This window comes from Berghia stephanieae, chromosome 2, assembly GCF_034508935.2.
Source record: "Berghia stephanieae isolate SIO BIC M18660-M18661 chromosome 2, UCSD_Bste_1.3, whole genome shotgun sequence".
Lineage (NCBI taxonomy): Eukaryota > Metazoa > Mollusca > Gastropoda > Nudibranchia > Aeolidiidae > Berghia > Berghia stephanieae.
The window spans coordinates 123101596-123128678 of NC_088361.1; the positions used below are offsets into that span (position 1 = coordinate 123101596).

At 35.3% G+C, this 27083-nt stretch overlaps 1 protein-coding gene across 1 annotated transcript; it reads right to left on the reverse strand.

The window, feature by feature from the left end:
- LOC144966477 (uncharacterized) lies at positions 1–27066 on the reverse strand. The gene is made up of 18 exons (XM_078903064.1): positions 26968–27066; positions 17930–18063; positions 17280–17375; positions 16828–16909; positions 16370–16490; positions 15120–15294; positions 14607–14714; positions 13102–13186; positions 11987–12160; positions 11543–11645; positions 10666–10756; positions 9741–9846; positions 8868–8976; positions 8195–8306; positions 7351–7456; positions 6616–6729; positions 5055–5190; positions 1–2282 (listed from the first exon to the last, which is right to left on the reverse strand). Exons 2-18 carry the CDS (start codon positions 18049–18051, stop codon positions 1555–1557), a joined length of 2568 nt encoding a protein of 855 aa, XP_078759190.1. The 5' UTR covers positions 18052–18063; positions 26968–27066; the 3' UTR covers positions 1–1554.
- Positions 27067–27083: the final 17 nt, after the last annotated feature.

Consider the following 27083-nt stretch of genomic DNA (forward strand, 5'->3'; position numbering starts at 1 on the left):
TTCATTTCATTCTTTAATAAAATCATTGTTCAATAAAATAAGTTTGTACTTCATCAGAGACAAACAATAATTTATGAAGAAGAAAAAAAGCTGCACTACTATAATCACATGCATCTGCTTTTCATTAAAAACAACAACAAAAATCAACAAAGTTTTAAAAAAGGAAATAAATTTAAAATAAATTCAACAAGAATTTAAGGTCATACTATCAAAAAAAAAAAAGGAAGGTGGTGATGAATATATAAGGAAAAATTAACTTGATGGGAACTAATTTAAACAGTAATGAACAATCTATCTAGGGGTCTCATTTTGGGCAATAGCAGTCAACTCAAAATCAAAAGTCCCACCCACGCACACAAAAAAACCCAAGATCTTTGTCAAAAGGGGAAAAATTCAAGTATTTAAAAATATAACTTTCCCCTTATACCACTACGGAGGGAGTTAACTCTAAGCGACCTATACGCAAGTTCAGTTTAGTTATAGCAATTTAAAATGTTTTGTTTTGTTTTTAAGGGTTTTACGGCGCTTGCAACACAATTAGGTTATATCAGCGCCAGTAAAAAGGAAGAAAATGGGATAGTAAAAAGTTCTAGAATTACAATTAAAGCACCCAAGAAAAAGTAAGACAAAGGGGAATTGAGAACAAATAGGGATCAGATGTAGATTCCAAGAGCATACCACCAATGTACTTAGTTTGAAATCACCTACAAGTCTCATCCAGACACAAAGCACAAAATCCAACAAAGAGGAACACACTCAAATGCTTACATTATACATTCAAAATAAAAATAATAATACATAACAGAGAGATGATTTAAAAAAAAATATCATCTCCCAAAACAATAACTATGCATTTGACTGTTTCCCTCCCAGCTAGGATTCCGGCCAGTGCCAGGACAAAACCAAGTAATCTCATTCCGAGACAAAGACAGAAAGCATGTTGGATAACAGATATATAAGGGGATAGAAGACACAGTATGTACCTCCCTGCCCGCTATGGGAGGTCAGGATCCCCACCCAGAATTTAAAATGTAGTCACTACACCTTTAGGTTATTTCAGTATCTAAAGAAGGGGATGCACCACACAAAATAAGTTACACGTATATAGATTGATAGTTCAGTGCCTAAAGTGGGACTCAGGTCTATGGAAGATACAGGGGAATAGTTTTTTAAAAAAAATGATCCAAGAGCATGATTTTCCTGGGCCCAGATAAGGGCAGTAACGAGCACTTTTCAAAAATTGTTGAGAGCTCATTTCTTTCAACAGGTGTGTACACATCTGTCAAGTTTTTATAACTCTGAGACCTACATCAAATGTTGTTTAAACAAATCTAATCATTGTCATCTCCATATATCCTTAATAATCATTTCACTGCAAAAAAGACTATTCTAAAATCCATATGACCTCAGTAGAAAGGGAGCTGACCCTCATCCCTGACAAAATAGTTGTACCTGTATAATTATCTTTAACACTTTAAAAAAATTTACCGTCATGTAAAAAACGAATGCACCCCCCCCCCCCCCCCCCGTTAAAAAAAACCCCAAAAAACATGTTCAGTCGTCATCTATGTCTTCAAAGATTTTACAGCCCTGGGAAAACAAGTCATCCATTTGTCTCTGGATGTCCCAGGCAGAGGAAGGTGGGGGTGGGGGAAGGTTTGGTTTTAACTCTGTCCTATGATGTAATTTAAAGCTCTCTATGGGTGACATGACAATGGGGGATTTGACTGTTGTCAGGAGATCTAAATCTGGTGAAGAATCTACAGACCCCGTAGAAGATTTTGTTGAAAAGTTTGGAGATTTCGGTGTAAACATAGGATTTATGTTAAATGAAGAATCTAATGAGGGGGAAGTAGACTTTTCAATAGATGTTGAGGAAATAGATGTTGCTACCAGGTTTATACTAGATGCAGAATCTAATGAGGGAATTGACGATTTTGTTAAGGATATAGAGGATTTTAATGACACTGGATTCCTTTCATATATAGATTCTTCTGAAGTAACGGAAGATTTTGACATAGAAATAGGAGACTTTAATGGAGGTACCTGATTCATATTAAATGGAGAATCGAATGAAACAGAGGGAGATTTTGTTGTCGATAGAGAGGATTTTAATTCAGGCACCCGATTCATATCAAATGAAGAATCCAATGAAACAGTAGAAGATTTTGATGTAGACTTGCGCCCAAGTTTCATTGGAGACTTATCAAGTAAAATTCCATATTTCAACGGAGTAAATGAATCTTCCAGTGTTGCATTGACCTCACACCCACTCTCTTGCTCTGAAACAAAAAATATGTTGGTAAATTTAGTGTATAGACAGACGAAAACATTAAAAAAAAATTATACAGCAAGTATCCACAGTGAACAATATGCCTTCAAGGGAAAAAATATTTACGATTTAAATCAAAGTCATCATCCACAAAAGTTATTACCTCAAGTTTTTTTTGTTGTTTTTTTTTGAAGTCAATTTTAACGTTTTAAAAAGTGGTTCATCTCAATGAAAAATAGTATTCTTTATAAACATTGTGTTTAACTTGAACATTTACTACTTGCTTCTGTTCCTTTATCGGTAATTGAGCAACAATTGAGTCTCTGCATACAGGACTAGTATCTCAATGTTGTGTGATTTGTGAGTTTTGTTCACTCAAAAGAATCATTAAGCGATTTACGATATGTACAACTAAATATGTGAATTGTCCTCTTTGTGTTGGACACAACTAAGGAACAAAATCAGTGACAAATGGCTTCCCCTAATATTGGAGAGTATATTAAAGGACTGAATAAAGATTCTTAGGAATCACAGTCAGTTGGCTGAGAAGATTGTTTTCAAAGGCTTCACAAAGCTAGCAACACTAAGGCAATTTCAGCATCAGTATAATTAAATATAATGCATATAATTAAAGACCAGATCTAGCAATAGAGCCCGAGCTCATATCAGACCATTAAATGGACCAGACAGTAACAATTATTTGCCTCCTTTTGCTTAAGATACTAGTCTATTGCAAAGTACTTGACACAATATCTAAGAGATCTCTGGATGAACAGATGAGTCAGGAAAAACGTTGACTATACCAGGAAACAATACCACTACCTTTGCTTGTGAGGCGAGAGCTCTACCACTGAGCTATTAGGATTCCCAAGAAAAGGTAAGACAAAGCAAAGCAGATTCGAGAACATAACCATGTGTCATATATTCAATACTACTTTATACACTCACACAGACATTGTCTTTACCAAACTTAACCAAAAGGGATACACTCAAATTTTAACAAAACTTCTTAATGATTATAAAATATATAATGATGTTGAAATGATTTACAAGAAAATAAAAAAAAGAAAAGCATTATCTCCCCTGCTTTTCCCCACCCCAAAAGAAATAGAAACACTCATTTAAGTCCCCTTAAGCAACATATCTATAGCAGCACCTGGTTAAAAACAAATACGGCCCATTCCAGAACAAAGACATACAACTCATGTAAAGAAAAAAGAGATGTAAGCTAAGAAGAATAGAAAACACAGTAAGTTAACTCTTTAAGATTCAACCCGACAAAAACCGACACTGGCATAATATTCATGGGCGGGGTAGTCAAGACTGGCCTCAGTAAGTAAAATCCAATCGTTGTGAAGGAAATGACAGGCCCTGTCACTGCCGCAGGGTGTTTTCAGCTTTGATTTTTATAAATTTGCCGACAGAAAAGAAAATACGTTTCAGAAATTGCGATTTAAATCCTATTTTATTTGCGGGTGAAAATCATTGACATTGCACTTTGTTTGGTAAAAATCGGTAAAAAATTACGACTTTGGTGATGAAAAATGACTTTGAAGACAATTATTGTAAACTTTTAAAAATAGTATGAATAATTTATAACTCCCTTATTTGTGGGTCGATTTTGTCATTCGAGGTATCAATTTTATTGTAATAAAGAGATAGGAACTTCAGAGTTATTTTTTCTGATGCGAAATTATTACTTTGTAATTTTAGCACCAAGAAAAATAGTCGGTAAATAAATTTGTTACACCTCTTTGATAGACCGCCGGGGTCCGTTCGTGTAGAATTGTGAATCAAGCGTCTCAAAGTCTTCGACCAATCACATGCTATCTATCCAGCTGGCCGAAACAAAGACGCTTCTCCCCGTCGATGTATTACGCTATTGTTATGCAAGGAATATAACACCTTATTGAGTAGGCCTAAAAGCTAAAATCTAAAAGTAAAAAATATAATTCTGAGGAATTTGAAAGTCACATTGCTGAAATCAGCTTGAAAAAATTAGTACATTGGTCTTTGTTTCATAAAAATCGGTTGAAAACCAACTGTTTTACGAATAAATTTGATTTTAAAAATTGCTTTTGTTTATTTAGCTTTTTTTAGCAACTTTTTTATTTATCGGCCGATTTTCTTGATTTTTATATCATTCTAATCTCAAGAGACGAGATCAGTGATATACTTTGTTTGTTCAAATGTAACTACAACATAATTTGGCTTTTTTAACTATCAACCATGCCTGGATAATTTATTCAACAACGTGGCGATGTGACGCAACTATTCCATGGCCGTCTTCCACTGCCTGAACGATGATTCAATTCATTGTTGACGGCTGTTGACACGTGAGCTGCCAGAACGACCAATCGTTGAAGGGTCAAGATGCTCAGTAGCCAATCGTTCATCGGTCAAAAAACTTAAGAACTCACGAGAACAAAAGTTTGAAATTTGGTGATGGACGGACCTATGAAATCGTTTCTGGGCGGAGTTTAGCCATGAGTGACCGTAGAAAACGAAAAGGCGATAACAGATATCAAAGAGTAGGCTTATATCATCAAAGGATGTCTACATGATTGACATGGCCATATAGGGAACTCATTATCTACTCCCCCAAAAAGAATCTGAACACGAGAGGGTTAAAAGGGAAGTTGAGGGCCTCTCCCTAGAGACCTTGAGCCACAAGCCTGAGTCAAGTATATATTTGTATTCAATAATAATAATAATAATTTAAAAATTTAAAGACAGAAGTAAAACTTATAATTATAAATCTTCCTGAATGACAACAACTCACCCAATTCAAGCATCAATGCTTGAGAGAAGGCTGAAACATTGTTCAGGTCCACATCCAAACTGGTGCCACTGGAGAGTTGATAACTCATATCCGTAGAATTGCCTGTGTCGTCTCTATCAATAACTGAGTCTGCAACCTGCCATCATGGAGAAGGAATAAAATTACACATTCAAATAATCATTTATAGGTTGGAAAAGTTATTAATTGGGTTTTTATTTTTTTATATCTTTGATATTTTGAAATATCTTGCATAATATAAACAGCAGCTCATGATATGACATGAAACAAAAGCATACTTTCTGTTTCACATTTGGAATAACATTTAGAAAAAAAACCCCACAAACCTATCATGATCTTTGCAGACTAAGGAAACAAATCCAGACTTGTCAACCAACCTCAACCATTTGAAAAGATCTATCATATTTTTTCCAATATTTATGCTCATTTTCTCATATGCCCCCCCCCCCCACAAATCATATTTTCAACACGTGCAACCATCCGAAATATCAGATTCAGATTCGTTGAATTTATGGAGACTTGAGCCAGTAGAGAGAAAGATAATCCTGCAATTCCTATGACAATCATCTGTCTGGCTACATAGATTCTCATGTACGTGGAGACGATATGTAATGATCTTCAACTATTTCAGTTTTATCATTTTTCCTCTTTTAGTTACAAACTGTTGACTTTTCGCATTTATCACATTTTAATCAACCTTCCCATCTCATCATATTTTGGACCTCAAAGCATATTAAAATATGAGAAATCATACTGGTTGGCAAGCCTGCAAATCATATGAACTTGTTTACCTCGCTGTTTTACTTTAATCCAAAATAACCTTTTCTTTTTAAAATAAGGATGGTGAATGTTGAGACAGCTCACTTTGACTTTATAATTTTTTTTCTCTCAGGTAATGTTTGAGCTTTGAGAATAATATTTTTAAAAATTTACTTTGCATAAGATTTGGACTGTAAAACATTTCATCAGTTCAAACTTGGAAAGAATAACATCTTGTGTTTACAATGCAAGATAACATTATACAAGGTTGGAGCAATGGGTTATATTCTGATGTTCGACACAAAAGGACATTTTGAAAAACTTTGGACACAATATAATTTTTATCAATTTTCCTGATTTAAATATTGTCAAATGATTTAGAAACTGATATACAGGCATTCAAAGAATAGCAGGTCTAGCTTCCAGAAGAGTAAAAAATGTGGACTAAATAACTAAGTTTTTCCACAACTTCTTTGTATTTTAAGTGAGATCCTGCAATTCTTTAGGTGTCAGTCTCTCCATTTCTGGATTATTTGTCAATATTAAAATCAGGAACACTGATAAAAACTATTTTTTTTCATATCTCTTCCAAATCATGAGATGTGATGTCTTCAGTTTGTTTTTTAATCAAGCATAACAGAATTGTTATTGACTATTCGAACCTGGAGCTGTGAAAGTCTGGATAAAGATCAGAATAAGGAAAAAACAAAGAGGAAGAAGTAACATCTGAAAGACCATAACATCCCTACATGCCTCTTTTAAAAAGTTATAAATCAATACTTACAGAGAGAGCCATTTGGTCTAAAATGCTTTGGTAAGAATCTATCGCCTCTTCTCTCTCAATAAGGCTCTTGTTTGAAGATTTGGACTTGGGTAAATTATCTTTCTTATGATTAACCTGGATGGGAGGAATAATATTTTATTAACAGAAAAATTAACAAAATCAAACAATCCAATGTTAGCCTTTTTGTAGCTCAATATCCATTAAATCTGCTCAAAACACTTTACAAGGGGCCAAAACCAACATCAGCAGTGAATAGATTGGACAAGACAAGCAGCATGTAAGAAGCTATTATAATATGGTTTTGGCAGAGCAATGCTGTTGACAGCCAAGTACTCATCTTTCATCTCAGTAGGGTAAGAAAATGTGAGTAAAGAGCCTTTACAAGGAATTGAACTTGGCAATCCCAAAACATCGTGGGGACATAAGCCACATAATTCAAATTCCTAAAATGAAGTTGCCTCTTTGATATTTCAGCAAGTTTTCATGATTCTTTTGGTGGTAATGGTGGTGGTGGTGATGATGATGACATGACAACACTAATAACAATATTGATAACAGAGATGACAAAAAAAATCAAAGCCTGCTAACGAATGTAATCATCCATTCAATTGACGAACTTGAAAATATAAAGTTAAGAAATACACTTTTATCCACGGATGCTCTTATTTACAGTTATACATGGAAACCAACTCTTCAATAACTAATACCAATTTATTATTGTGTTATTTTTAATACCTTAACAGGTTTTTGTTTAGATGATGCAGACACAACATCTCTTTGGATTTTACCCACACGCGTCTGCTTTAGATTCTTGGAGGCAAAGGAGGCTGCTGGGGATGACCTTGATAATAAACAATACAAATAAAGCTTGCAATCAATTGGATCTAATTTCAGTTCATTTACAAACAAAGAAATTGGTACAAAAGTAAATAAATTCAATTATATAAAAATAATCCAAATAAATAAACAGATGATAAATAAACAGTTAAATATTAATAAAAGATAATAATATAAATAGTAAAAATAATTTTTAAAACAAAAAATTAAATGTATTTAGATACACCAGTTTAAATAAAAGTAAACTACTTTAAGTAAAACATTTACAATGTTTTAGAATATGAAGAGAATATCAGTTCTGAAAACAACATAGAATCTAATACTTGTGAAAAACTTGAGCTTTTATATAGCGCAATATCCACTAAACGCGCTCAAAGTGCTTTACAAGGGGTCCCTGGCCAACAGCAACACGTAACATTTAGAACGGGACATGACGCCTGTTAGGCGATATTACAAATTTTTGTTTGGACAAAGACAACGCTGTTAACGGCCAGGTACTCGTTTTACACCTGAGTACGGTGAGAGAATGTGAGTAAAGAGCCTTCTCCAAGGACTCAACTATGCGCCGAACGCGAGGCTCGAACCCACGACCTTCCGATCCGAAAGCGAGTGTCATACCACTAGACCACATAGCCGTAGTGAAGAGGTAAGAAAAGTCATATATGTAGCCTTATTAAACAATCTCTAACAGAACACTTGCTTCATCAACCGATATGAAAGGGATTAGATTATCATTACTTACCTTTGTGACGTCTTCAATTTATCAAAAGCGAGTCTAGATGGTTGGGCTATTGGAGTTTTTTGAGTGACGTTGGTTATAGATGCCATCATCTCTGATAGAACTGTTGGAGTGTCTGCATTCAGGTCAAGACAATTATATTGTTATTTATGTTAAAAAGAATCATTTCAAATAATAATAAAAATCTATGTCATTTCTGTATATAACAGTCTCTGAGTGCATCAAATAAATGGCTGACAATGAAAAAGACCGTAAAGCTGTTTGTATAATGACATATCACAAGCAATGCATAATCAATGTATTATTATTAACCCATAACGGGAAAAGGTATTGTTTCAAATCAGCTTTGAAAGAAATTCCAGAAACGGGATGCAGAGAATTCAAAGGATCATAATTATAATTTATATCTTTCAAATTAAAAGAATAATGACTCATCACTTTTCTTCTCACCAAAAATTCAATTCCATTATTAAACTGCAATTTGTAATTATTTCCAAAAATCAATCCTTACAAAGACCCCCCCCCCCCCCTCCCTAAAAGAGAAAGCATAACAACAAATAATAGAAAGATGATATACAAGTGATAAAAATCATCTCGCAAAACTATTTCATAAATCAAATAATCAATCGCATATATCAGGAGGGAAACAAGAAACCCAGTTATAAGTAGTACTAACCTTTTTTCTTTGGTGCCTTTGGTGTAAAGAGACCAGCAGGTGTAGCAGGATTAGAGGGAGATCTGTTCTCAGATGATGATGGAAATGTTGGCGTAGTCAGTTGAAGAGACTGAAACACACATGCATAATATTATATATATATATTTATATATATATATATATATATATATATATATATAATATATATTGTTGTTTTTTTCTTCCATTGGGATTGCCATTGAAGAGACCGAAATACACTCTATATTTATCTGTTTTGACCACACTAAACCGAATCAATAATCTTGTAAATATATATGTATATTATATAGATATATATAATACAAGTTGTGCTGAAAGGTCATTTTCATGACATTCGACACATATATATACATAAATAAGACGTCAGTAGTTATTTTTTAAAACTATGGAAGAATTTAGTTTTTGTCAGCTTTTTTTGGTTGAATAATACAAAATAAATAAAAAGTGAGATATTCTAGTAGACCTACCACAAGCTACAAACAAAAAATCTATATGTTGAGGAAAGAAGCCGATTAAAAAGGAAAAATAATTCTGCATCAATATAAAAAACATAATTTCTACTCCTATTTCTACGAATTATCACTTTAAAATGCTTAAAAATTGACTTCATGACATTCAGTTTGATTATAATATATCCATTTCTTGCAAAATGAGCAACATCCATATAATGCTACAGAAATTGAGATAAACTAAGCTCCATTGTATAATAATGATATAAAGGATAATTACAATTTTCTTTTCTTTTTTTTTTTTTTTTTGGGGGGGGGGGGGGGGGGGGGGGGGGGGGGGGAGAATGGAATTTAAAAAAAAAATTTGCTTAATTCTTTACAAAGCAATTTACAAATAATAACGTACACTCTGTGATAATGGTCCAGTGTCCTCTGTTTCAACCCTTGTCTCTTTGCGAAGATTTTGGATTGACTGTTCAAGATCCGGAATAAATATTGCTGATATTTCCTCTCTAGAAATGAAATATAAAATGTTGAGAAAGATCTTTTTAGTCTTTATATAAATTCCACATGCAAAAGTCATGCATTATAAGGACAGAACTCCCCCCCCCCCCCCCCCCCCCCCCAACCTGCAACAAAAACAAAAATAATCAAATACAAAGATTATCCACCTACTCATACTAATAATAAAATAAAACTAATAAGAATTAAATTAAAAATAAAATTGTTTTGTTTTTAAGGGTTTTACGGCACTTGCAACACATTAAGGTCACATCAACGCCAGTAAAAAGGAAGAAAATGGGATAGTAAAAAGTTCTAGAATTACAATTAAAGCACCCAAGAAAAGGTAAGACAAAGGGGAATTGGCTCAAATAAGAAACAGGTGTAGATTCCAAGAGCACACTATCAAAGTACTTAGTTTGAGACCACGAAAAGTCTCATCCAGACACAAGCACAAGTCCCCACTAAGAGGAATACACTCAAATGTTTTATAAATCGTATATAATATAAAGAAAACAGAATACAATGCATAACAGAGACTTGATTTACAAGGAAAAAAATATCATCTCCCAAAACTAACTATACATTTGACTGTTTCCCTCTCAGCTAGAGTATCTGGCCAGGCCCAGGACAAAACCAAGTAATCTCATTTCGAGACAAAGACAGAGAGTGAGTTGGAAGACAGATATAAGGGGATAGAAGACACAGTAAGTGCCTCCTTGCCCACTATGGGAGGCCAGGAACCCCACCCAGAAGAATATAATGAAAAGAGGGTAAACAAGAGAGTTCTATTCTTAAAAATTCACACAGAAGAATTATATAAACAATACCTCAATGCCTGTATTTCCCTTAAGAAAGAGTGAAATTTATGAGCCTGCATGGTAAGGCCGGAAACTTCCTTTGTTACATCTGGCAAATCCGCTGTTAAAGAGATAAAGAGAGAGAGAGAATCATCACCAAAAGTGTCGAACAAAAGATGTGCAAATGTGAGTTGTGTCTTATTTAACAACTGTTTTATAATTGTAAGAGTAAATATCTGAAATATAAATAATAATTATAATAACAATAATAATAAAAATAAAATTATGCCTTTTGCGCCACGATATCATAAGATAGCGTCGCCTAGACATTCCACAAAGGAATATAGATAACTCATCAAACAAGATGTCTGATGTCAACAGGAATCACCCATGTTGTCCAAGTGAGCAAATCGGGGGTTAACAATCTTGCTCAAGGAAAAAAACTGAAAGTGCCTGAAGCGGGACTCGAACCCGGGTCATCCGGATCACAGTGCAATGCCTTAACCACTCGGCCACTTCGCCCCCCAATAATAACAATAATGATTGTATATAATGGAAAACATTTATATTTAAAAAAACAAAACAAAAAAAACCTGATACACACACACAAAAGATCCCGCTCACAAGCTACAATTAAACAAGGAATGGATGTCCTGAAAATCGATCTGCTGCCACGACTATGAATCATATTGATTGTATAACCACGGCAAAAACATTCTGAAGTCTTACAGCCACACCTAATCTAATCTTGTTTCCTTTGACAAGCAGCTGGTTTTGTGAATGACACACCAACTTAGGCCTAGAAATAAAAAAATAAAAAACAGAATGTGTTTTTTCATCCCTAATCAACATTTGTACACATTAAAAATACATTCAAAAATGCATTTATTTAGAGGACAAGACTTACCTTCTTCAAGCTGTTCTAAATACAAGCGAAGACAGAGATTCCATAGCTGAAGCACAGACAGCAAATTTAGCCGACCCCCTATATAAACATTGTCAATCTGTCGCTGAAATGATAGTACAGAATTAAAGAAAAAATAGAGTGGAAGAATTTGAATATTTTAAAGGGGCAAGAGATTTAAGCAAATTATTAAACTCAAGTTTAAATATGAACCAGGGTTTGCTATAGCTTATTTGAATGGAAGCCAAAATTTCAAGTCAACTCCACAGTTTATTTCAAGGACGACTATGTGCTTATAGTTTCCACCTATTTAAAAATGCGGAATGAAACTTTGTTTTAGAAAATTAACACTGAGACCTGTATTAGTAAAATGATTTGGTGTAAACAAAAAAAAAAACAACCTAAAAAACATAAAATAAACAATCCAAAAGAGAGAATATCCGTTACCTGTCGTATTTCCCTTTCACACTGTTTTAACAACAAGCCAGGGATTCGGATACCAATGTCATTTGCATCAAGTCTGTCAGAAGATGTTGAGTGTTCCAAGATGGCTTTGACCACCTTTCTGTCATTCTCTAGCCCATTGTAAAAAGTATTTACCTTGTCCCATGAAGATTTTACCTGTTAAGGCAAGATATAAATTTACATGTTGTTTTGTTTGTTTTTAAGGGTTTTACGGCGCTTGCAACACATTAAGGTCATATCAGCGCCAGTAAAAAGTAAGAAAATGGGATAGGCAAAAGTTGTAGAATTACAATTTAAGCACCCAAGAAAAAGTAAGACAAAGGGGAATTGGTTCAAATAGGAAACAGATGTAGATTCCAAGTGCACACTATCGAAGTACTTAGTTTGAGATCACTAAAAGACTCACCCAGACACAATCACAGGTCCCCACTAGAGGAATACACTCAAATGTTTTACAAATCATATATAATATAAAGAATACATAATACAGTGCATAACAGAGAGATGATTTACAAGGAAAAAAATATCATCTCCCAAAACTAACTATACATTTGACAGTTCCCCTCCCAGCCAGGGCAAAACCAAGTAATCTCATTCAAATACAAAGATAGAGAGCATGTTGGGAAACGGACATAGGGGGATGGAATACACAGTATGTACCTCCTTGCCCACTATGTGTGCGTGATTTGGGGGATGGAGAGAGAGATGGAGAGAAAGAGAAAGAGAGAGAGAGAGAGAGAGAGAGAGAGAGAGAGAGAGAGAGAGAGAGAGAGAGAGAGAGAGAGAGAGAGAGAGAATAACAAAAATTGGAAATGTTATGTCCAGAAACTAAATTGTAGTAGAGAGGATGCTGCCCATATGAATCACAGCTCATCTAAATTTATTTATATATTAATTTCTTCACATATTCAGTTATATCATGGTGTCATCATTCCTAGATAGTTTCAAGTGGAAAGGCAGATTTTAACCATTTTACAAAAGTATTACATTTTACTGAAAACTGAATTAGTGACTTTTGAAATTCCAGGCTACCGGAAACTATCACCTGCTATATGTATCTCTTTTAATAATGGATTATTTGATCAAATAAAACAAACCCTTTGAAGTCGCTGTTGACGTTTAATATTTGAATCATCTTTTTCTCCATCAAACATATTCAAGGTTCTCTTGACAGGTAGATTACTGAAAGTGGAAAGTAGAAAATAAAGGTTGGACAGTGCCATCAATGTATAATTAGAGACAAAGCAAACAAAATAAACAAATAAATAAAAATATATAAAAACAAGGAATAGCAAAACACCATGGGTAAACCATTGGCGGGAATATGATATTGTCAAGGTTTCAATTGGAAAATAGAAATGGGAATAAATTAGGCATCTTGATTATGCCATGTGTCTCAATAAGGTATGTTAAAATTTTATGTAAATTTAGTACAATTTGTATATTTTGGGATGTGTGAAAAATAATTTTTTTTTAACATCTTAACATCATACCAAAGTAAAGTATAAGCATTCTATGGAGTTAGATTATAGCAGAAAACATCGGAATAACCAGGCATTCCCATTATGTAAATAAAAACTAGAACAAATTCATATTTATTGAAAAACATTAGACAACAGGAGAATATTCATTTGGTTATTAGATTAAATTAATGCTAATAAAGTTATAAATTATATAAGGCCATAGCGGCCAACTTTACAAAAATCTAAAACGGGACACCCTAATATGCACAAATGTCATAACTACCAAAATGGCAGTTTTGTTTTGGATTATTCTAAAATATAATCTGGACTTAAAGATATACTCTCTATTTGTCCGTTCCTTATTTTGATTTGCTAGTTAAAAATTTTTCTTTCTTATTTTAATCCAAAAAAAATATTGTACAAATCATAATCCCGAGACATGCCCAGATGATTTCCTTAATTATACAGAAAAAAATTTATGTTTTCTTCTTTTTCTTCAGATTGCCATATTGGGACAGTACCGATTTTATCAGGACTGTTGGCTGTAATGTAAAGCCAATGAAAAGCTCACCAGTTGCTTGTCATTTTATCCAAGCAAAAGGTTTAAAAACATTTTGATAAGTGATATGCTGTAAACAAATAACTGCCAGAAGCATCAATAATAAAATGTCCAAAAAATCAGACTGTCTATGGGAGGAAAGATGTTTTTCAATAAAATGGAAAACTTCCATATGCACATAAAAATCCAAATCTGGAGGAAAATTAAAACTTAACTTGTGCAACTATCCTCACCCCCCACCCCCCCACCCCAAATTTCATCTTTGTAAAGTTGTCATGAGGCAGAGAGAGGCCTTTTCATTATTTATCCTGATATAGATCCGAAGGAAAAAAAAAAACAACAAACAAAAATAAAACCCCAACCGAATTTGGTCAAAAAGGGGACCTGAATTTTATCCTATGAGTGGAAGACCTTCTGCAGACTGTCTTGATGTTGTCAATGACAAATAACATGAGGAAACTTGACAAAATTAGCAAGCACAAAAAATTTTCTTTTAACTCAAATTGTAAGAGAATGGACCAAAGTTGTCACGCTTCAAAATGTTGTGTTTTATGATCAAAATGATATAAATGACACTGACCATCCTTGCTTAATGGCATTTTCAGCCAAACCTGTAACAATAGTCCGTTTTTCTTGTTCATTCTCCCTCTGGGCTTTGGACATTTCACGAATTCCATGGACCAACTCACTGTGCAGAAATCATTAAAGTGGGGGATAAGTGAGAAAAATCAATATTAGATGTGCCAAAAAGTCATTTTTGTAACATGTCGACTCAAAATAATTAAATTATAATGTCTTTTTGTGTTGGTTGAAGCTTTATGAAGACAACCGATTGGGGAATCCTCATTCACCCATAGCATATTTCATTCATCCCATAAAAGAAATGATGAGAACAGGACAGTCAGCTGCCTTATTTACATCCACACCCCACACCTTAAAAATAAATAAATAAAAGACATGTAGATTGATTCTCCTTCACACTGGTCGCTACATTATAAAGACGATAACAATAATAATAATAAATTTCCCCCAATACTAGAAGTTGATCATATTAGATATGGTGGCAAGTACTTTGATTACATTCCTATTTTACCTTGCATATTTATTCCACATTTGATGGGAAGAATTTGTCATGTACATCTGATTCATAAATCTTTGTAACTCCAGGTCGGCATTGTCCTGAATGGAAGCCAATTTTACTGCATCCATATTTGGGGTGGTATTCGGTAACACTTGATTAATCAGTACAAACTGTTGGTCTTGGTTTGCTATGAAGAAAATACAAATCGATAACAACACTGATCATCAAACAGAAAATTAAAAAATTAAAAAACGAATTTGAAGAAGATTAACAACATATGTATGATGAAATGAAATTTAAAACATTAGGATAAAAAATTAATGAAAAATAAACAAAATGGAATAATGTTTATAAAGAAAATATGATAGAAATTAAGAGAAAAAATTCAGCGGCCTCTGCCTCATAAGCATTGGACAAATATCTATATACAGTCTCATCTCTCCAACCCGAACTCCTCTGTTCCCAGCATTTTGTCCAGATTACAGGATAGTAGAATCAGTACCTAAAGTGTACAAATAAAGAAAAAAAATCCATCCCAGGCAACCTGTCCGGATAATGGAGACATCCGGATTAGAGAGATTCTACTGTATTTGTTTACAATGAATTTGCATGTCCTACTAGTGTAACAAAAACAAATTCATGAACACTGCTTTACAAGACACCCTGTCACACTTTTTTCCATCTGGATGGAGGGTCATCCAGTGATGGAAGTTGACATTGTACTGTGCCTCTGATTCCAATATATTAAACAAGAAAAATCATTGGTAGCTCCCATCACAGACATTTCATTATTAATGTGTTCTATATAACAGGCTCTCACGTAATCAGGTAAGGATAGAGTCTTAAAGTTCGGGATGGGTACAGCGCCAAAACAAAAACAAAAACAAGATTATTCTTTCAATGTCAATAAAGTAACTGGAAATCATATTCAGACAAAATTGGCAAAACTTATTTCCTTTCTGCCACTTACAGACATTGAATGGCAAAACTTCACTTCATAAAGATAAGACAATAATTTCATTTTAAAAATCATTAAACTGCAAAGAGATACTGTCTGGAACACTAAAAGCATTAATGTTTCAATATGTTTTAAAGTCAAAATGCAAATGGATCTTGAACAAAACATTACCTTCATGCCAGATTACTATAATCAATAAACTTTCTTTCTAAAAAGTTTAACAGCACTCCATATGTTTCACAAATGAGTTTAACAATTATCTAAATATTTATTGCTTGTACAAATAAATCAAACATCCAAATACCTGATATACTTTGTTTTAGTACATAAGTAGAAAGACGAAACAGAATATGTATAAATTTTGAACCCCCTGGGAATTGCAGAGATGATGCATTTAAAACTGGCCATTGTACATCTGGTTCACTCTGAAAATAAATGAAAAATAACCTGATAATATTACAAAATTTATACAAAATAACTAAAACAATATCAAACAAATTTTAAAAATCATAATTATGCAATTGGTTTTGCACGCAAAAAAGAAAACAAAATTGAGTTATTTTGAACAGTTGAAGAAAAATTTAATTTCACTTAAGTTCTCTCGGATGATTAATGAGAAACAATTCAAAATGTGACTGACTAACCAAAACATTTTGTCATTTGTTCATGCATTTGAAAGTCATTACTGCTTTACCACTGTCTGTAGCAGACCCTCGATGTTCCTTAGAGCACTATTTAAATATTTTACTTTATGACATTTACCTTTTTTATGCCGACTAACCAAGTAAAACATGCTTTACGAAACTGAGCTTCTGATTTCTTGTCTATGATGGGCCAACAATCTCTGATGAAAAAGAATTTATTAAAATTTGAAATAAAAAATGGAAAAATCATTCTTAATATGCATTGCAGACTATGTACTCATGAAATTATTTAAACAGTGAATGTTATCAATTCATAAAAAAAGGAACTGTTTGTTATTATTTTAATTGCAACAGAAAATTAGAAAATAGATTAAAGACCATACATGCACTTCCGCAATTTAGAAATATTTGGCATTGAAAACAAAATCTCATACTCTGAGAATAATCAGTTCCCCCTCCCTCTCCCAAATCTTAATCAGGGGGTAACTATTTAATTTATTTTAAGCACTTTCATCTCAACCAACTAAACAAAAAAAAAAACAAACGAACGTTTTTTTTATCATTCATTACCTAAATTGTTCATCACAAACTGTTGGGTTTAGATTATAAAACAGGAAATGCAGGACTGCATTTGCCCCAGCTTTGTTGTATCCTTTGAACATGTCCCTGCAGAAATTAAATAATAAAAACAGAGCTGAGCATGCATAAAGGTTTTCTAAAGCTATCCATCTTTAGATAGATATATTTAAAATGACAAAACGTGATAACATGACTTGAGCCATGAAATCACTCTCAAGTAAATGGGTGTATATTTGTGTTATTGAGTAATATATGGAGCTTTAAGACTGTAAAATTCCCTTTATTCATCCTATGAAGAAACTTTTCTTTGGGCTTTATCTTCACACAATTCAGTCTTATAAATTAAAAATAAAATATCTGAGGACAAGGTAAAAGGGATGAGTAGAGAATAGAATACATACAAACTGAAAAGATTCCTCCATGTGCAATAAAATCTCTTGATTTTACGACAGGCCACAAGAGAGAAAATAAGATTAGCAAAAACTAAAATGCAAATTCAGTAATATTGGTTCAAGAGAGAGGCTATTTCCATAAAATATAATGTAGTATGAATGACAGTGTCTGTGTCATAGACTTAAATTTTTTTTACTGTTGTGCAATAGGATTAACAGCTCTAAATTATAAGCGTTTTTGAAACTTACCTGTGAAAGGAAATTTTGTAAACACATTCCATATCCTCTACATCAAGTCCAAGCAAGAGGAGATGTGTGAACATGACTTGAGCCATGGAATCACTGTCATCTGAATGACTGGTACCTTCCATTCTCCAAAGATTCTATGTTGTCATAAAAACAAAAGAAAAGTGTTTCCTATGTCAATTTGCAAATACTCAACAATAAAATGTTTCATTTATAAATTAAATCACCTTTATACTGTTTCATAAGAGATGAATTGATTCCATCAGTGGAGATAAAATAATAAGCATTCCTGGTAAAAAAAAATAATGAATAAAATAAAAGTATTATTTATATATATATATATGGCTGTTGCTGTATTAGTGGTGATAGGAATGGCGATGTGGCGGTTGTAGCAGTAATGGGGGTAGGGATGGTGATGTGGTGGTGGTTGTGGTAATGGTGATGTGGTGGTGGTTGTAGTAGTGATGGTAGGGATGGTGATCTGGTGAGGTGGTTGTAATGATATGCTGGTGGTGGTTGTTGTAGTGTAGTGGTGGGAGTGACAGTGACGATGAATTGGTGGCAGTTGTGATGGTAGTGATGATGTTGATGTGGTTGTCGTAGTGATGGTAGTGATAATGATGTGCTGGTAGTGGTGGTAGTCTGTGGCAGAGCACCTGGTAAAGATGGCATTCCCCCCTAGATCATGATGGTTGCAGTAGAAGTGGTAGTGATGATGGTGTAGTGGTGGTGGTTGTAGTAGTAGTGGAAGTGAGTGATGATGATGATGTGGTGGTGGTGATGATTGTAGAAAAAATGTTAGTGAAAATGATGTGATGGTGGTAGTTGTAATAGTATTGTTTGTGATGATGACATAGCGGTGGTGGTTGTAGTAGAGTTGTGTGTGTGTGTGTGTGATAAAAATTATATGGTGGTGGTTGAAGTTGTAGTTGTGGTGGTATTGATGGTGATGATGTGGTGGTGGTTGTAATAGTGGTTTTAAGGCTAGTGATGATGCTGTGGTGGTGTTTGTAGTAGAAGTGGTAGTGATCTTGATGTGGGGGTTCTGATGGTTGAAGTAGTAGTGGTAATGATGTGGTTGTTGTAGTGGTGCTAGTGATGATGATGTGGAGGTGGTTGTTGTAGTGGTGCTAGTGATGATGATGTGGAGGTGGTGGTTGTAGAAGTGGTGGCTAGTGATGATGATGTGGAGGTGGTGGTTGTAGAAGTGGTGCTAGTGATGATGATGTGGAGTTGGTGGTGTGTAGAAGTGGTGTAGTGATGATGATGGTGGAGGTGGTGGTTGTTGTAGTGGTGCTAGTGATGATGATGTGGAGGTGGTTGTTGTAGAAGTGGTGGAGTGATGATGATGTGGAGGTGGTTGTTGTAGTGGTGCTAGTGATGATGATGTGGAGGTGGTGGTTGTAGAAGTGGTGGGAGTGATGATGCGATTGTGGTGCTTGAACTTGGAACTGTGGTGATAATGATGGTGGTGGTATGGTAATTGTTGGCCAGTTGGGGGGGGGGCATCTGAAAAAAACGACAAGGCTTGACAAAAAGCCGCTGTCGGCTTATACCGGCAATTTAGCATCCATGCAAACATTCCCCTGTGGCACATTTTATTAGCAGGTCTGACACCTTACATAATTATGTTTTTTTTTTTAAACGTTGTTGTAAGTTAGTGGCAATTTTTGATTTGGATTGAACATATTTCCATTACAACAATGAGCTGATAACATCAGACCTACAAATAAGTATGTAGTATCACACCTTCCTCTCGACACACCACACAGGTCGTATGCTCAACTAAATTGTAAGTCTATGGCTTTTGTTCAATTCAGACTCCATTGAACAAGGAGTGAACACTATATTCTGTTTATTAGACAGTTTCTTTGTTTTGTTATGCGGACGAAGGGTTTACATTTAAATTGTTCGTGATAATAATATTACATACACATCTAAAAACAAGAGCAGCAACAAAACCAACAAACAAGCAATAAATAAAATAAATAGAAGAAAAAGACTCGCCTCTTCAATATACAAAAACAGTTCCATAACCGAAAATACAGTTGTATGCCAAAATCTTAGTCTCCCTAGCCAAAACTGGCCACTAGGAGACCAAAATCTTTGGGAGGCCTTCCGAAAGCCTCTCGTGATAGCATTTCTTTCAATTTGTATGGATCTTTTGTCATGCGTTTATTTATTCAATTTGTCAATATAGTAGCAGTTTAAAAACTCTAGAACAAACCTTTATAGATTAGTGAAAGTTTAAACTTTCCTAATACGACCATTGTGTTGGGTTTCCACCACCATTTTGTTTTGTGAAATATTGAAACCAGTCCTAGGTTGTTTTTCACTCATATTAGTATTAGGGCTAGCTCGAGGTTGGAGGATTTTTTTCTCCCTATTACTATTAGTATTAGGGTTAGTCATACGTCTTAGTAAAGGTACTCAGGTGTTGGTTTTTCCTATTAGGGTTAGTCAAAGGTACTAGGTTTTATTTTTTCTTAGGGTTAGTTGAGGGAAGATTTGTGTTGTTTCCCTTAGCACGAGAAGCTTTCGGAAGGCCTCCCTCACTCCTAGCCTCTTCTACTTCTACCGTAAACATAAAGAAAAATAAACATAAGTTGTGAAGAATCTAAAAGTAGTGAAAGTTGCAAAGAAAGTTGAAACATCTAAGTTTTTTAGAGGTAGGTTTATGCAAAAATATTTATCTTTAAAGCGAAGACATGTTCATATTGAATAAGCCGAATTGAGGAGAGGATGTCATATTGAATATTGATCATGTTGTAGGCACTTATATGAAAATTCAGTTTTCAAATGACAGAATAAAATCTGGTTAACTATGATCCAGTTTTTCATCCCATTGGTAAAACCATTTGAAATTTGTCTCTAGTTTATATATAGAAGCAGAGTTATTCAACTATTTATACATTTAATATACCCAAAAAATTACTATAGGCATAGGAATCAGCCTGAAACTGGACTCCAGTTGACTGAAAAAACGAAAGGGAAACACTGTGAAACACCTTGAAACACTGTGACATCACCAGGCTAGAAATTTTGAAATGAGTTTGATTTGTTTTTTAAGGGTTTTGCAACACATTAAAGGTCATATCAGTGCCAGTAAAAAGGAAGAAAATGAGATAGTAAAAAGTTCTAGAATTACAATTAAAGCACGCAAGAAAAGGTAAGACAAAGGGGAATTGAATTGGTTCAAATAAGAAACAGGTGCAGATTCCAAGAGCACACTATCAAAGTACTTAGTTTTAGATCACTTAAAGTCTCATCCAGACACAAGCACAGGTCCCCACTAAGAGGAATACACTCAAATGTTTTACAAATCGTATATAATGTAAAGAAAACATAATAAAATGCATAACAGAGAGATGATTTACAAGGAAAATAATATCATCTTCCAAAACTAACTATACATTTGACTGTTTCCCTCTCAGCTAGAGTATACGGCCAGGGCCAGGACAAAACCAAGTAATCCCATTCCAAGACAAAGACAGAGAGTGAGTTGGAAGACAGATATAAGGGGTGTTGTGAAGCTAGAAAGTAATTCGAATGATTGCCATGCAAAATATAGGCTTTATTCAACATTTAAATCGACATGATCTGGAAAGAAATTAAAACACAAAGAGTTAGACAATACAGTACAGACACAGATCAATTACAAACATTAAGTGACAAATAGAACTATCTCTAAACAGTAAACAATATCATGACATTCTTCCCCCTTGCATGTGGCAAGAGATTTCAAATTATGCTTCTCTATTTCGTAAACTGTATGGTCTCGTCCGAATGAAGCCACTCGTTCTGGAGTTTGAACGGGATTCGTTTTGAGTAGAAAGCTCATTAGGATTGTTAGGATCAGAGACTGATGGTTCGTCCAAGGCAGATTTTTGCACTACACCCGCTTCCACAGTTTGTACATCAAGCTGTTCTAGAACAGTTTCAGGTAAAATATCGTTTCCCACATTCTTTTGAACAGGTTGAAAAGGTGGAGTTACGCTCGTGTTGTCAAACGCCATGGTTGATTCTTCATTGGAGGGTTGGGCAGTAGTCATTTCACCAGCAGGGGCTAAGTGACGCAAAGCCACAGTAGTTTCTTTACCATCAGGAAGTCGGATGTAGGCATAGAGCGGATTAGCGTCCAACAGTTCCACTTCGTCCACCAATGGTTCGTATTTAGAGGCTCTTACATGACGCCTCATCAAAACAGTTCCTGGAGTAGTCAGCCAGCTAGGAAGTGTTGTACCAGTGCTTGACTTTCTATTGTAGCGGAAGATTCGTTCATGAGGAGTCTCATTTGTCGCAGTGCATAAGAGTGATCTTATTGAATGGAGAGAGTCAAGAAGCACTGACTCCCATTGACTAACATTCAAACCACGTGATTTCAGGGCTAACGTGATAGTTTTCCAAAGGGTTCCATTCAGAGGTTCTACTTGTCCATTTCCCCGGGGATTGAATGGGGTCGTTCGGCTTGAGGCGATACCCTTTTTGCACAAGAAATCTTGAAGCTCACTTGACATGAAGTTAGCACCTCTGTCAGAATGTATTGAAATAGGCATTCCAAACAATGAGAACAATTGACACAAGCACTTGATGATAGTTGATGAGCTCATATCAGAGCATGGGAACGCAAAAGGGAAGCGAGAATATTCATCAATAACTGTTAGGAGATACCGATTTTTGGACGATGACGGCAAGGGACCCTTGAAATCAACACTCAAACGCTCGAATGGTTGAGTTGCTTTGACCACTTTGAGGTTCTGCGGTTTGTAGAATGAAGGTTTTAGCTCACGACAAACCCTACAGTTGTTGCAGATTGTTCGTATTTCATCCACGGAATATGGGAGATTCTTTGACCTGACAAAATGGTTCATCCTTGCAATTCCAGGGTGGCAGAGTGAGTCGTGAAGGCTTTTTAAAGTTTCTAAATCTGAACCAGTAGATGAGCAGAACTCCCTTGAAAATGCGTCAGCCGCTACATTGTCTTTTCCAGGTCGATACACAACGTCATAACTGTAGCTTGACAGTTCAATCTTCCATCTTTGGATTTTATCATTTTTGACTTTTCCTTTTGCAGAATTTCCGTACATAAAGGCAACGCTTTTCTGATCTGTCACAAGTTTGAAATGCTTTCCTAGAAGATAGTGCCTCCACTTTCGAAGGGCTTCCACAATAGCGTAAGCCTCGTTTTCAACAGAAGAATGCTTCTTTTCACTGTGGTTCAGAGTTCTTGAAAAGAAAGCCACAGGACGTCCACCTTGATTTAGTGTTGCTGCGATTGCAATTTCAGAAGCGTCGGTTTCTACAACTAGAGGAGCGTTGTGGTCAATTGTCACAACAGCAGCGTTTTCAATCTCCTTTTTCAAAAGATCAAACGAGTCCTTGGCTTTTCCTGACAATGGAAAGGTGGTATTTTGGACCAGTGGGTGTATTTTATCCGAGAAATGAGGTATCCAGGATGAGTAGTATGCAAACATTCCAATCACTCTCTGTTGAGATTTGATATTGTGAGGATCTGAAAGTTCTCTCAGTGGCCGTAATCGGTCAGGGTCTGGCTGAATGCAACCTTTGGACACCTGAAATCCAAGTAACTTGATTTGTCTAACAGACTGGATAGTCTTACTTTCATTGAATGTTATATTATATTCTTTGGCACACCTGAGAAATTTCACAAGGTTTTCATCATGCTCTTGCTGATTTCTGCCACAGATTGTCACATTGTCTAAGTAAGCAAATGTGTCACTCAGTTTCTCATCTCGAATAATGGAATCAATGATGCGCTGAAAGCAAGCCACTCCGTTAGTGACTCCAAAGGGAATTCGCTTGAATTGGTAGAGATTTCCACTGGCCTCAAAAGCCGTATACAGTTTCTCCTCGTCTTTTATTGGGATCTGGTGGTAAGCACTTTGCAAATCGAGGGTGCTATAGACACTGTAGTTTGAAATTGTTTCAATCATTTCATTAATGTTTGGAAGTGGATATGCATCGAGTAGAGTGAAGCGATTGATGGTCTGACTATAGTCCACAACCATGCGTTTCTTGTGTCGTTCGTTAGTTGTCACCAATACCTGCGCTCGCCATGGAGAATCAGATGGTTCGATCACATCCTCGTCAAGAAGTTTCTTAACCTCAGAGTCAATGAATTGCTTGTCTGGTAATGAAAATCGTCTTGATTTTGTTGCAATAGGTCTGACTTCTGGAAGGAGATTCTTGAAAAGAGAAACAGGTTCGATTTTTGCAGCAGTGAGACTACAAACGGAGAAAGTAGGCTTTGATCCTTTGAAGGATATTTGAACTCCATCATGCTGTTCAAGAAAGTCATGGCCTAAAATCAAGTCCGAACACAACCCTGACAGGATGGAAAATTTCACAATCTCATAGAAACGTCCCTGGTATTCCAAAGAGACAAAACAATGACCCTTGGTTGTACTGGAAAGATTAGTAGACGCCATGGAGATTTCTTTCTTTGATTTGAAAATCTTCAATTGGAGACTTTGTGCGATCTCTGTTGAAATGAAACTCTCTGAGCTTCCGGTGTCTATCAACGCTTTAACGGGCTTGTTAAACAATTTCACGTCAATAACAGCTCTGTAGAGACTAGCGGGAGCCGCGGCTGAAAAGGCTGAACTGAGTGTATTCGGGTCTGCCGCAGATGCATATTCGTTTTTACTTTTTGACTGGCATACCTTTTGAAAATGCCCTTTTTTTCCACAACTTTTACACAGCGCCTCTCTAGCAGGGCATTTTGATCGAGGATGTCGTTGGTATCCGCAGAAAAAGCATTTAGAGTTCGTGACTGAAGCATTGAATGAGTCAAGTTCCTTTTCAGAGGGCGGAGGAGCAGTGCTGCCACATGGCACAGTAGTTGGTGTGCTGTAGTTCTGAGAGTGTTTTTCAGCCATCTCCAAGGATCGAGCCTGTTCATAAGCGGCCATAAGTTCGATTGTCTTATTCTCGAGGAGTCGCTGCCTGATCTGATTAGAAGAGAGACCACAGATGAAAGCATCTCGGATAAAGTCATCCCTGTTCTTATCAGCAGTAACAGCTTTAAAATCACATTCTTTGGCAAGTCTCTTCAACTTTTGAAGGAACTGATCGAGGGATTGATCTGGTTCTTGCTTTGTAGTAGCCAAGACGTGTCTCGCGAATATTTCGTTTTTTGGTTTCACGTATATGTTCTTCAGAACGTCAACAGCTGAATCGAATGTAGTACAATCAGCAATATGTTCGTAGACGACAGGATCGACGAAATTGACGAGCAGATTGAGTTTGTTGTCAGTCGCCTGTTCGGGTAACGAAGAGAGAAAGTTGTTAAATGTACAGAGCCAGTGATTCCATTGCTTTGATGCATCAGGCGTATTGGGTTCAGCGCTGAACCGCTCAGGTCGAAGGAATCGTTCCATGTTAAATGTTGAATAAATTGTTGTGAAGCTAGAAAGTAATTCGAATGATTGCCATGCAAAATATAGGCTTTATTCAACATTTAAATCGACATGATCTGGAAAGAAATTAAAACACAAAGAGTTAGACAATACAGTACAGACACAGATCAATTACAAACATTAAGTGACAAATAGAACTATCTCTAAACAGTAAACAATATCATGACAAGGGGATAGAAGTAAGTGCCCCCCTGCCCACTATGGGAGGCCAGGAACTCCACCCAGTGAGTGATTTTATGGAACGCTCAAATGGTATCCGGGAAGCAATTTTGATAGTTGAAAATATGGTATCACTGGAAAGGAAACTGGTTGAAAGAGGTGGGGGGAGGATGGATGGGACATTTATCCCTTGCAACGTTCTGTAAAAAGAAGACGGAATTATTTTTTTTAAAAAGTGGTGGAACCAGGATTTGAACCCACAACGTCGATTCCGGTAAAACTTCCAGGGCAGACGACTAAACCATTCGGCCATGACATCCACTTCGAAGTCGACGCATATATCATATTGTGTATATATATAGTAACAGTTGATTTAATGTTGGTTAATTTTATGTTTTTATTAACTTTCCTTATTTCTATGTGCATTTGGAAACATTCCATATTCTGGAATGTGGATAATTGTTTAAAAGAGCAGAGTTTCTTCAAATATGTGTCTTGGGATAATGACAGCCTTCATTTAATTTGTCTCAAACCCTTCTTTATTTTATGTATACAATCAAAGAGGGGAATTATTTGCAATTGTTTCAGAAGGATATTGGGGATAAATCCAAAAGTGATATAGCAAATCATGTTTCTTATGTTTATCCGATTTTTAAATTATGTAACATTTGCGTCATATTATGTAATAATGTGTTATTTTGAAATTAGTATCTCTTCCTCTTTATTAATGTAAATGAATTGTCCTCGATAGACGAACATTTTGGTATATAATCTGCTAATAAGAAATCCATATTGACTGTTTAAACCGTTTTTTTTATTAACAGGCACGGTATTACGGTCAGAACTTTTCAATGGTAATTTTGGAGTAAAAATAAAAAAGAATAAAAAATCAGTCTGAAATTTCAGACTGAATTTGAACTGCCCTAACTACATTTCTAATCAAGATAGAAACAAAATTCAAACTGTTTTGTAATCAGTGTTGGCAGCTCTTTAATATAACAATGGTTTCAAATGTGTGAGTGACACTTAGAATTTTTGTTAAACTTTATAAACTCCCTAAGCCTAATGATAATGAATATGAATGTGGAATGATAGAGCGTTCACATCAATCAATGCCCTTTTAATTTCAAGTTTAATTCATCATCACATTCTCTAAATAAACACCAGAGATATCTCAATTTAACCAAGGCATGGTATTTAGCTTGCAGCTCACAAACAATAACTAGCGGTCATGCAGGTAAATGGAATGGGAGAACTGTGACACAGATTTAGCCCATCAAAGTTCCTTCCTAGACTAGACTAGAGACCCTTCTTCGCCTTCACTTCTCGTCGTCTCTGTGTATCCGTCTGGGAAGGAAGTATGAATCTTTTTCTCTTTACAAAACTAGCATAATATAAATTCTAAGATCGATTGATTACAAACATCATTTTATAAAGGCATACCAAACAAATCCCCAACTTATTCTGAAGTTTCAAGCATAACCTAAGCGTAGCCTACTGTGAAGTTGAATTCTTTGCCAAAATTGTACTTCCTGTTTGTATGTTTGATTTTCTTATCT

Excerpts from the sequence above, each read along its gene's own strand:
- LOC144966477 (XM_078903064.1), bottom strand. The coding sequence starts at position 18,051 with ATGGAAGGTACCAGTCATTCAGATGACAGTGATTCCATGGCTCAAGTC. Across the intron at positions 16,491-16,827 it reads GGTTAGTCGGCATAAAAAAG|AGTGAACCAGATGTACAATG; the intron begins GTAAATGTCATA and ends ATTTATTTTCAG. Across the intron at positions 7,457-8,194 it reads AAATTGAAGACGTCACAAAG|GTCATCCCCAGCAGCCTCCT; the intron begins GTAAGTAATGAT and ends TTTATTATCAAG.